Here is a 12,694-nt window from a genome sequence, read left to right as displayed (position 1 = left end):
TGGGACCTAGGAGACCAGGTAAATGCAATCTGCCTAACTCAGTCACCAAGCTCCAGAACTCCTCCTAGAAATAGTATCTAGCACAGTCTCCTCCCTCATAGACCCCATGAAAGTTGCAAGGGCACTTAGGTGTCCAGAATCTGCAGAAAATTCTGGCCAAGGTTGAATAAGAGCTAAGAAGAAAGACATCTAGATCTGAGAATTGTGCCCCCAGTCACACTGCCTGTAGACATGCATCTGTGTCCTGGGGTCATGAGTAGCTTGGGAGTGGTAAAATGGGACATCAGGGCATCTCAGGTTGTTAGAGTAGGGACTCTTACCCGTCACCTACGCTCCATTACCACTGCCCCCACTCTAGAGGGAAACTATGAAGACACTCCAAGTTCTGAGGAAGACAGAGCCCATCTCCAAGCCTCAACTCAGGACCCATTTCACTTACAATCTCAATGACCCACCAAGGAACATCATGGCCCCACATATCTATCAGGGTGAGACCTGTCCTGAATCCCACTCTGCCATTCCCTGAGACCCACAACTACTTCCAGGACACAAGAAAACTCCAAAAACAACAGGCTGACAATATGGGATACTGTTTATTATTAGGGAAGGTCCACAAAGAATGGCACATTGCAGAGAGGAAGGACAGAGGGCCCCAGGCAAGGTGGGGCCAGGAGGAGGACGGGAGCCCAGGTGTCCAGGAGGAACGTCTAGGCGGCAGTGGCAAAGCCCACCCTGTTGTTGGCCATGTCAAAGACGGAATAGTAGGACCTGAGGAACACGTCCCCAAGAATCCAAAAGGGCTGGCCATTTGCTGAGGACACGTAGGTGGCTTCCAGTCCAACCAAGCAATAGCCATTCTCCTGCTCAACAGAGAAAGGCAGCACTCATTCATTCGGTTATACGGACCTGGCCACTGCTAGCCTGAGCCCTGGTCAAGGGCACACATTTGGAGATGAGCAGGTCAAGGACTGGCCCTGAAGGCTCATAGAGAAGATGATGTATCACAAGAGGGCCTGGTGGGAGGGATTTTCCAGTGGTAAACACAGGTTGTAGTGGCCTCTGCAGGGTCACCTATTTCCATGCTGGGTATCTTTTCTTGCTAAAACTCCCTTCTGTTCCTCATTGGCAAAAGTCAGAATGGTGGTTCAGCTTAGAGTAAAGCTAGCTTGCATTCAGACTTTGCCTTCACCTTCATCATCTGTGCAGCTGGATCAGCTATTGAACCTCTCTGAACCTCCAGGTTTTCATTTGTAAAACAGAAAGAGAATCTCCCCATCAAATACTGTGACAATTCCCTTCACCTAAAGGGAAGCCTAGGCACCAGGCTGCACACAGTGGCTAGCCCTAGACAGAGCCCCTCTCCACTGGTTAAGAGACTGATTGATCATGGGTGACACTCTTCTGGTGGGGATAATCCCAGATGGCATGAGTTGGGAAATAACACAGGGCCAGGTGGAGCTTCTCTGGCTGCACCTGCTCCTCCACCCCAGTGGCCCAGCCCCAGGGACCAGGACTTACATTGAGGATGTAGGCAGAGGGCGGCAGAGGGAACTGCACCCCGTTGATGACGAAGGTGAAGGTGGGCAGGTTCTGGACGTCATTACAGTTCACGAAAAACTGCAGAGAAACAGGTTCTTCCAGGTCCCCTCATTCCCCACCCCACAGCACCTGCTTACCCATCTGCTAAGCACCCCGGGGGCCACTAGAGCCCCAGGCCAGCTATTTGAGGAGAGAGATAAGTTCAGGACAAATACTATGTGGATAACATCTGGATCCCACATATGCAGTTAGAGCGGGTGACAACTGAGGGGATCTGAGAATGTGCCCCAATAAAGACCCTCGTCCTGCCTGAATGGCCCCTCTGAGAGGTTGAATCGCTGCCCTTTCCCCGAAGGTGTCCTTTGAAACCACACAGCCATGTGCAAAAAGTAGACCAGGGCTCCCTCCCCTAGTGGGAAGGGCTAATTACATGACCCATCTCATTTGCCAGGACACACAGGAGTGAGGGGGCATAGCTGTGTGGAGGAGAGAGAGGTGTGGATTGAGAGTTGTCCCTTGTTACTCACTTACTTGGCCCCAAGTTTCACTCACAGGGACCCACGAAACAACAAACACCACTGGTCAAACACCACTGTTGACCCTGACCTGGCCATGGGACATCCATACCACACCCACCTGTCCATACTCGCCCTCCTGGGCTCCTATAGCTTGCAGAAGGGAGCTCAGGTACTGCTGGGGCACGGTGAGCAGAGAGGTTCCTGTGTCCACCATGGCCTGGCAGCCCTGGGAGCACCAGCCAGAAGCCTCTTCCCCAACATAGAACCTGGGTGGCAAGAAGAGGGCAGCCTCAGCCCGACCAGGTCAGGGCAGCCAGGGGAGACCTTCCCGGCACAGGGAGCAAGCATATGCGATGGAGATGAGGGCCCCACAGGGCCATTGCAGCTTGTCCCCTGCCTCACATTCCCTCTGAGTCGGTGCAGGGTCACCTAAAGGACCCCGGAATATATTCTAAAAACTTCAAGGAAGTTTTAAGAAGCGCTGAAATCCAGGGTTATCGTGTTTGTTATAAGAACAAGGAACATACTAGTTGTCCCACACACCTCAGGTTGTAATCTGTGGTGTCCTGTGTGATAGGACAGGAGCTTCTCCACTACTTGGGATCCCACATGTGCCCCCCTAACCCTTACTCCAGACCCAGGGTTGATGGCCCTATGGAGGCCAGCTGAGGCTCTGGGGAGGGCAGGCCGCAGGAGTCCTTGGTGCCCCCACCTCAGTGGAGCCTGGATGTGCATGTGCCACAGGTGCCCAGAATTCAGCTCCAAGGAAGATGCGTCCCCAGGGATCCCCACCCCAGACTCACTCCTGGATGCCGATCTGCCAGTAGAGCTCCCGGGTGACAGGAGCCCAGAAGATCTGCCCTGTGTACAGGCTCTTGTCCACACCTCCAAAGATGACTGCTCCTCCGTCCTCAGACCCCTGTTGGCTGTGGGACACACAGGCAAAGAAAGTGAGGGAGAGGTTAAGGAAGGGGATGCATATATGGAGAAGTCACCTTCACAGGGAAAGAGCACCTTCCCTGGTTTCCAAAGGGTTTTTCTGAAGACAGGGCCATGTGTACTGTCAGGCTTCTGAATGGCCCTGCCCCACAGTGCTCAATGTCTGGCAGCTTCTCCTCTGTAGACCCCACCCACACTACCATGTTCTGCCTTTAATTTCATGCCACTGCTCGACCCTGTCAGTAGGAGCCTCACCGATACCCAACTTTTTCTTTTCCTTTGCAAGTGGACATGGGCAGGTCTTTGGTGAAGGGGAAGGAAAAACAGGCCATGTTTCTTCCAGAAGATTCCCCTTAGTGGTAGCAGAGTGCGTTGTACCTGGAGTTTCATATGAAGGTGTAAACAGGCAAAATGAGCCCCAGGGTTAGTGTCAGGGTCAATGTGTTGAAAGCAGGATAAGGAGACCAAGCCACAGCAAGAAGATGGAACTGACTCTAGACAGTAGAGAGGAAGAAAGCTGGACAGCAAGAGAGAAAAGCCAGGCCCAGGCCCCTCCTGACCTGGCCTGCTGTTGGGGACAGTGGGTGAGGAATAGTCAAGGGCATAGAACAGGAGACTCCAAGACCTAGAAGGACCCCTGCAGGAGGAGAGGCAGCAGGTCACTGGACAGAGAGGCCTCAGGGAGAAGCACAGGCGAGGCAGGGGCCTCTCGGGGCCCAGAGCAGCAGGCAGGCCCAAGACATGGGGAATTAGAGCAGCGACACCAGGGAGAAGTTGAGACTGAAGAGGAGAGACCATCCTGTGTTCTGAGAGTGGACTGGGCAGAGGCAGGGGAGCAGGAGAGTCAAAGCCCAGGAGCTGAGGCTCTGAACAAGTGTGGCCCAGCCACCCCCTGCTGGGAGGTCTCCACATCCCCAAGGGATCAGGGCTTGGTACAGGGCAGGACTTAGGGACCCACAGGGCAGTCTCTCACTTGCTGAGGTAGACGCTGAACACGGGGCTGGACAGGGCGTCCACCCGCAGCATGCCCTGCAGGGCTGTGGTGGCACCTCCCGAGGACAGGCCAGGGTAGGCCAGGCCCATGATGCCATCGAACTGTGCATAGAGAAAATTGGTACCCGGCTCTTGCTCACTCAGGCCAAACTCCTGGTTGGGGACCTGGATGCTCTGGACCTGTGGGGGGAAGACACATTGGAGTGGAGGTGACACTTCTGACTGCATCTATGTCCTCCTGCCCCATGCCACCAGAGACCCTCCATGGTCGTCCCTCCTCCTTCCTTCTCTGGCCCATCTGCCCACTTCTCCACAGGCATCCCAACTGTCACTTCTCTTCCAAGGGCCTCCTCCACTGTAGCCTCCCATGCCCACACCTCTGCCCCCCAGTTCTAAGCTCCTGAAAAAAGGCACCATGCCTGACTGGTCACTCTGGTGCCCCATCCCTGGACAGGAAAGAACAAGGACATCTAGGTCCCCACCCTCTCACACCCCCCATCCAGGGTGGGGGTGGCAGCTGGAGCACTCACAGTCAGGGTGTCATAGCCGAAGAAGCCAGTGAGGCTGCCACTGCCATACTGCAGGGAGAAGGTCTGCCCATTGGTGGAGAAGGTGGAGGACTCACTGGGGTTGAAGCGAGGGTGTGTGGCTGCAGGAGGGAGCCATGGAGGCCAGGGGTGAGCAGAGGGCTGCCTGGCTCTCAGGCTCATGGGCTGCACCCCTGCCTGGCCCTTAGCCTAAGCTCCCAGCCTGAGGCGTCAGCACCCGCACCTGGTCACCAAGGAGGGGCTGACAGCCTTGGCCCCTGGCTCATAGTAGTTGGAAGGCATTGGCCAAAAAGCCCATGTTTCACAGGTAATTGGATGCCCGGATGATGACCACCCTGTAAGCAGGTGCCCTAGCCTCCACCTCTATCTCTACCCCACCAGAAACTGGCACAAAGCCTAGTGGGAAATGCTCATCCAATGAGGAGTCGGAGGGAGGCCTAGAGAGGAATCCACTCACTCCAACCTCAATTCACCCAGGAGCTGGGCATAGTGGGATGTGGAGATGGCATGGGGTGTGCCCATGGTGGACAGAGATGTCTGAATTCCAGCCCCAAGATTTTGGAAGGAATTAGGGCAGACTTAAGAAACTGAAGATCCTCTGTCTCCCTAAATGACTCCAGGACAGGGACCACGTCCAGCAGAGTTGTGGTCAGTCCCTGGAGACGCTCAGGGAGAATCTAGTGGATAGGAGAGTGGAGGGCGAGGCACAGAGTGGACAGCATCCTGACAGGAGGAGCAGCACTGCCCGAGGAGCAGGAGAGGGTGGGGCAGAATGAACTGGAGGGGGTGAGGTGGACGGCAGAGATGAAGTGGTCCATCCTGACACGAGGCAAGGCAAGGGGCCACCCTGGACAGGGCCAGCCTCCTCCCTCTGGCTTGTTGATGCACTGAGACCCTAAACAAGTCCCTGGTCCTCCTCAGGAGTGAGCACCCTTCCCTGCCTGCATCCCTGGAGATGCCAGTGCCCGGCCCTGCCCAGGGTCCTCCCTGCCCAGCCCAGCACTCACTGCAGGCCTGGCTCTGGCAGTAGACCGAGGGCACCCACAGGTTGGAGGAGCCAGTGTCAAACAGGACCAGGAAGTTCTGGGGTGGAGTCCCGATGCTGATCTCACCAAAGTAGGCAGCCTGGGGAGCCATGGGGACGGCTGTGAGCATTAGGGGGACCCAGGGGTCAGGCTTCCCATGGGAGAGCAAGACGGCCAGCCCTGCCCTACAGCACCAGCAGAAGCCAGGGTCCCAGACACACAGGCCTCAGTCCCAGCCTGCCCAGGGCAGCCACGTGGTCTCTGTGGGTCAGCTGCCAGGTCAGCTGGGGCCCTCCCCATGCTCTGCCCAATGGGCCACTCACAGCAGGGTGGCCCAGGCTGGCAGGACTGGGAGAAGGGAGCAGCCTCAGGGTGGGAACCCAGGGAGTCCCCAGCTTTGGCAGCAGGGACAGGGACACCTAGAGACTAGGACTCACATCCATGTAGCTCATGGGCTCATAGAGCACGCTGAAGTCGCTGAAGTGGTACTTCTGAGCGGGGTCGTACTTGTGGGTCCTCAGGAAGTCCCCCAGCAAGCCCTTTTCCCTCATGGTCTGACGCATAGTCTTCATTTTCCTCAGGGGGACCCTAGGGGAGGCTGGGTGTCAGGGCAGGGTCCCCCTCTTCCTCTGCCTTCTCATTTCTTCTCTCCCTGATGTTCTCCCTCGCCTCCTTCCCTCTTCCTCTTCTTTCTTTCCTTCTCCACTTCTTTCAACCTCACTCAGCACTTCTCCAAGACTCAGGAAACAATGAACTTCCCTCATGCCTGCCCTCAGCCCCTCTCAGGGGTCCTGCTCCTGCCCTGGCCTCTGTTCGCAGAGACCCTGAAAAAACTTCCCATGAAGGGGAGAGGGACTTGGGACGCTGGGACTTTACACCTTCCAGAGGATGTCTGCTGATATTTGTTCTTTTGTTGTTTAAGGTTCAGGTCTGGGATGTGACTCAGTGGGAGAACATTTGCTGAGCACGTGCCTGACCTGGGTGCAGTCACCAGCAGCATGAAAACGTAGAAATAAAATAAAATAGTTCTCAGAGACAGCAAAGCTCATCCCAGGTCACACTCACATCCCTTCCTGTAGTGCATTCTGGCACCATGTATTGCCTATAAGACACACCATCGAGTAGGGGAGCAGCAATTGTCCCCTAATATGTTTAGTCTGCAGCTGATTGAATGTGTGGCTATAAGTGCACACAGGAAAGGCCCTCTGCACTCTTCCCAGGTGGCACAGCAGGCAGGGTGGCAAGCGGGGAGTCCTGCTGTCCCCTGAGGCAGGACACCTGCTCCATCCTGAATTTTCAACACAACATGTTATAATGGTTTACAGGTATTGTTTTTTTTTTGCTAAAGTGATTTTGGCTTCTTCCAGCAAATTTGGGCTCTCATGGAAGTTTTTGGCGGGATTATCTTTTTCTTCTCTAGAAAGGACTGTTATCTTCTGAAGGAAAAAACGGTACCCATTTAGCAATGGCCAGCGTGGGCCTAGTCGCCCTACTCTCTACTTCAGGACCATCTTCTACCCTCAGTCTGGGAGGCTCCAGCAAGGGCAGCCTTCCCTGGCCCAACAGGGAATCCCGCTCAGACACAGCTGTTGCCCCCTGACTAGCTGCTCCATACAGGGCTGCAGGCTTCCTGAGGTTCCCTGCACCCACAGCCAGGCCCACACTCACCTGACAAGTGTAGTCGACGCCTCCAAGGCCAGGAGGCAGACCAAGGCCACCACCATCCACTTCATGATGCCGATTCCCAGCTGGTCACAGAGCAAGCGCCACTCTGAGATCCACAGTCGCACTGGAGTGAAGACTTCAGCTCTCCCTCTTTATACCCCCTGGATGTGGCCGAGTCCCTCCCTCCGTGCCCTGGGCAAGCATGACGCCAACCAGGGTGTCCCCTGCACACCATGTAGCCATTGTTACTGTGTTTTTCCCCCTGGACCATGGCCACAGCTGACTTTTCAACTTGTTGACTTTGAATCCAACAGCAGAGGCCAGGAGGTACGGGCGATAAGACAGAACAAAGTAGCCATAAGATGGAGGGGCAGAGCTGCCCCTCCTCCAGGAACCAGTGGTTGGTGTGGGCATTTGGGGGTGAGGGCCACAAAGAGGCAGAGACAGAGAGAGGGGCATAGGGACGTAGGAGGGTTTCTTGACAAGCAAGTCTTGTGGGGATCACAGGATCTTTGTCATGGGCCCTCTCCTGTGTGCTGTAGGCAGGTTCACACCATCCTGGTGGCTGCCCACCGGGTGCCAGAAGCAGTCCCTGAGCTGTAACAATCAGAAATGTGTCTAGGGGTTGCCTAATGTCCCCTGGTTGGGATGACATCATTGAGAACTGTGTGCTTAAGCGATGCCCTTGGTGGTTTGACTCAAGTCCTGGCTCCCCGCACCCCAACATCTTGGGGATAGATTTCGGGTACGTGTGGGGATCCCAGGCCAGCAGGTAGCATGGTGATGAGGACATGTTGGTAACTAGGCAGTTCTGATGCTGGGGATGGGGCTGGAGGCCAGTGGCAGGAGTCACTGACTGGGGTCTCTTCAGAGGCTTTCCAGATCCATCAGGGGACTTGGAGACACCCTCATCCTAGTTCAGCACACGCCCAGGTCACACTCACAGGATACTCCATCTGGGCATTGGCCATGCCTCGGGCAGCAGAGTGGAGGGAAGCCTGGAGCAGGGCATGAGCAAAGGGCTACCCCTGTCCTTGTCCACTTCTTCACTGTCTCTCCCCAGTGCAACTCTACCCTGACCTAGTCCTCCTGAGAGGCCTCTGTGTCCACCATTTGCCTCCCTGGAGCCCTGGTCTGTCTTTTCTCTGGCTCCCAGTCTTGTTTATTCTGCTGGCCCGTCCCTCATCTATACCCACTCTTCCATGACCTGTACTCCTCCTCCCCCTTCCACCACCTGCTCTCTAGCTGTAAGCCTCCTACAAATTCTCCAGCTCCAAATCCTACAGCTGTCACTCAAAGGCAAGGCCTCTTCCTTGGCTTATTAAACAAAACAAAAGCCCCTTTCAGAGGTTCTATAACATGACAATGGGAACTAGAAGTTACTCTAAAGATAAAGACAAGTGCATAGCATGCCTACATACTGTCATAGGCCATTCTTCACCCATGCCGGAGAGCAATCCTTTCTCTCTTCTACAGTGTTCAGACCAAGCCTTAGAATCCTCCCAACTCTACTGTTCCCTGCAGCTCTCTCAATTCTTCATGAAATGACAATCCCCAAGTCCTTTTTAAGGACTAATTTTTAAAAATTCTGCATACTTAATGTCACTTAAATTCTACACATATATAACTTTAAAAACCATCAAAACAGGGCTGGGTGTAGCTCCATGGTAGAGCACTCACCAAGTATGCTTGAGGCCACACCCCAAGCACCTCCCCCCCCAAAAAAATAAATTAAGTTTTTAAAATAGTAAGGACTCTTCAAAGTGCAGCTGCTTGCTCCTTCCTTCATTATCTTGCAGACCTTATTGTGCACACTTAGATTTGAACCTCACTGAGGTCAGTGTGTAAACACAGCTCTGCTCTTATCACACAGGACTGCGGCATGTGCACCTTTCCATGCATTAAGATATGCCACTTCCTTATCACTTAACACTTGCAGAGGTTACCTGGCGCTCTCTCATGCTGGCCCTAGGCACTGGGTTGTTTCCAGTTCTCACTGCTGTCAGCAGCACCTGGGCTCACCCCCGACACTCATCAAAGGAGTGAAGTGCTGAGCTCCCCATGACAGAGACATCCAAGCAGAGGCTGAAGGGGTACTTCGTAAGGAGTACTGGTAGAGGGCTCTTTTGTAATAGGCGTGAGTTTGGCCCTGGAATCTCAGTTTCCCTGTGATTCTGACCCTGAGATTGTCCACTCAGCTCTGGGGACAATTACTCAATAACCTTAAGTCTTTCTCAGTTATCTAAGTGCGTGTTTAGTTAAGGTTTCAGCTATTTTTCTTGGGCTTTTGAATTTTGCTTAAGTGTTGGTGTGTGTTTTATATTTTCACCATTACTTCAACCAAACCCACTGGGAACATTCTGGACCTGATGTTTGTTTTTGTCAAGCTCAGGGGTATACACTGTTAAATGTTGACATAACTCTAGAGTCACAGAGAGTTGTGACACAGTGAGGAGTAGTCCCTCCTAATTTTCATGCAGGACCCCCTAATGTTAACTCACACAAAAAGCATCCTACCCTGGTTACATCAGGAATTTACCCTGATATAGAGCTATCAAGGACTCTACAGACCTCATCTAAATGTCACCATTTGTGCCACAAATGCCCCTTTTCTGGCCCAGGATTCTGTCTAGGTTCCCACATTGCTCTTGGTGATCATTTCATTCTCCTTCCATCTGTGCCAGCTCCTTGGTTTTCTGTCCCTTGTGACCTTGTGACTTTTTGTTGTCCTGACCAGTCCCTTTGTAGATTGCCCCTGGCTGTAGGTGATGCTGGTGTTTTCTCATGGTGAGGTGAAGGGGGGTGTTTGGAGAATGCTGCAGGGGGAATGAGCCCTCTTGTCCGGATGGCGTGATGCCCAGGTGTCCTGTTCCTGCTCACTTAGACTCTGTCCCTTGGTTAAGGTGGGATCTGGCAGGTTTCTCGCCTGCCAACTTACTGTTGTGCTTAGTCATTAATAAAAGTCTTCTGGGGAGATGAGTGGAGACTGTGCCGACCTCCTGCTTCTCCTCATTCTTCTGTCCACTGATTTTTTTTTTTTTTTTGGTACCGAGCATTGAACTCAGGGACACTTGACCACTGAGTCACATCCCTCAGCCCTATTTGGTATTTTATTCAGAGACAGGGTCTCACTGAGTTGCCTGTACCTTGCATTTCTGAGGCTGGCTTTGAACTCGAGATCCTCCTGCCTCAATCTACCAAGCTGTTGAGATTACAGGCGTATGCCACCATACCCAGCTCTGCACACTCATTTTTAGAAACATTTCTTTGGTGCATTATATGATGATTCATTCTGACATATTCATACATGCATATAATATAATCTGCTCCATTTTGGTTTCCACTACTTCCCTTTTCCCTGTCCTCTTCCCTCCCATGATTTCCTACATTTTAATCTACTGGTCTTCCTTCTATTAATTTATTGGGTTTTTAATTTGTGCATTATAGATATACATAAAGTGGAATTCATTGTGATATATTCATACATGCACATAGCATAGTTTGGCCAGTTTTATTCTGTAGTCCTCACCTTTCCCTCTCTCTCCTCCCCAATTCCCTTCCTCTGCTGTTCTCCCTTCTATTTTCAAGGGATCCCCTCACCCAATTTTATTCTATCATTATTTCTCTCTAACTCTGCATATGAGATAAAACTTTCAACTCTTGACTTTCTGAGTCGGGCTTATTTGACTTAGCATGATATTCTCCAGTTTCATCCATCTACCAGCACATGACATAATTTCATTCTTCTTTATGGCTGAGTAAAACTCTCTTGTATATATATACACCACATTTTCTTTATCCATTTATCTGTTGATAGGCACCTGAGATGATTCAATTACCTGGTTATCATAAATTGTGTTGCTATAAATATTGGTATGCAGCTGTTAGTAAATAGTATGCTGACTCTAGTTCTTTGCGATAAATACCGACAAGTCAGATTTATCTGGTTTCATTCCTAGTCTCTTGAGGAATCTCCATACCCCTTTCCAAAGTACTAATTTGTACTAATTTGCAGTTCCACCAACAAAGCATGAGTGTACCTTTTTTTTTTAATCATTTCTTCTGCACTTATTAATTAGATTTCTCCTGTAAGGAAAAACTAAACCAGATGTTTTAGAATGGGCTCCTCCCCACTCCCTGCCAAAATATCCCATCCCTGAGGCTGCGCTGGGCAGGGTGCTTTGTACTTGTTGAATCACAAAACCCTCCCTACAATTCCACAGATATTTAACTTATCTCCTTCTATAGAGGAGTTCATTTTATCTGTATCTCAAATATCCAGAAATAAATCCCTGTGTGTATAATACATAAATAGAAAGACTGGTTGCTTTTCCTCTGATCTGTTGATTAACCTACCCTTGCTTGCAGACAGTTGCTTGCATGTCTAGCCTTGGTAGAAAGAGGGTGCAGTGGGTGGATGGAGGGACAAGAAGCAGAGCAACTCAACTGCAGGAAGGGGAGGGTGGGGGTGGAGCCTCAGGATCAGCTAGTGTCTGGTGTACCCCGCTAGCCCATTTCTCTGTGTCTCAATGCCATTTACCCCCACCGTGTGTGTGTGTGTGTGTGTGTGTGTGTGTGTAGGCTGGCTTTCCCCATGGAACTGACCAATAGCATCTTAGCTTTCTGTTTTCATTTCCTAAGGAACTTCTCTGAGTTGGGCAATTCCCAGTGACTTGGGAGGAGGCAAGGAGGATTGCAAATTGCAAATTCAAGGTCAGCCTGGCAACTTAGGGACACCCTGCTCCAAAATCAAAAGTGCTAGGGGTGTAGCTCAGTGTTAGAGCATCTTGGATTAAATCCTCAGTACCACAAAAAAGAAAGAAAGAAAGAAAGAAAGAAAGAAAGAAAGAAAGAAAGAAAGAAAGAAAGAAAGAAAGAAAGAAAGAAAGAAAGAAAGGAAGGAAGAGAAGGAAGGAGGGAGGGAAGGAAGGAAGGAAAGAAGGAAAGGAGGGAGGGAGGGAAGGATAAATGGAGGTAAAGAAGAGGGGAAAAAAACAGTTGTCAGACAGATTCATCTTGCAGGCACCCAGTCCTGGCCCATCAGTCGTGGGCAGCAGGTACGATCATGCAAGAACTCGGAGGCTTCCTCAGGGAGCATTTGAAGGGTATGGACAGGACTCCTCAGAAGAAATATGTCCTAGAAGAATGAAGGGTGTTCCTGGACAGTGTCAGAGATGTGCACACAGATTGATTTCTGATGACACATGGAGCCTACTTCTCTTAGCTGAGCCCTCTCAGCACATATGGAAGGACTTGAGTGTGACATGGGATGAACTTGACTTAGAAGACCCATCTCCACCACTTGAGGCTTCTTTGACCTTGATGGCCTCTTGCCCTTTCCCACCCTGTGTGTGCTTGTGTGTCAAAAGGGATAACCATCTGTGCCTGCAGCACTGCTGTCCAACCCAGTGAGGCCCTGCCCACAGCTGTGCCTGCTGCAGCCCTGGCTGTCAGCTGAGTCTGGGTC

At 51.8% G+C, this 12,694-nt stretch overlaps 1 protein-coding gene across 1 annotated transcript; it reads right to left on the bottom strand.

The window, feature by feature from the left end:
• Window positions 1-707: 707 nt before the first annotated feature.
• LOC113179122 (gastricsin) lies at window positions 708-7,295 on the bottom strand. Its single transcript, XM_077801926.1, has 9 exons — window positions 7,231-7,295; window positions 6,000-6,150; window positions 5,545-5,662; window positions 4,520-4,638; window positions 3,970-4,169; window positions 2,861-2,983; window positions 2,176-2,323; window positions 1,519-1,617; window positions 708-860 (listed from the first exon to the last, which is right to left on the bottom strand). Exons 1-9 carry the CDS (start codon window positions 7,293-7,295, stop codon window positions 708-710), a joined length of 1,176 nt encoding a protein of 391 aa, XP_077658052.1.
• Window positions 7,296-12,694: the final 5,399 nt, after the last annotated feature.

This window comes from Urocitellus parryii, chromosome 8 (assembly GCF_045843805.1).
Source record: "Urocitellus parryii isolate mUroPar1 chromosome 8, mUroPar1.hap1, whole genome shotgun sequence".
NCBI lineage: Eukaryota > Metazoa > Chordata > Mammalia > Rodentia > Sciuridae > Urocitellus > Urocitellus parryii.
This window is presented reverse-complemented; position numbering and strand designations above follow the sequence as displayed.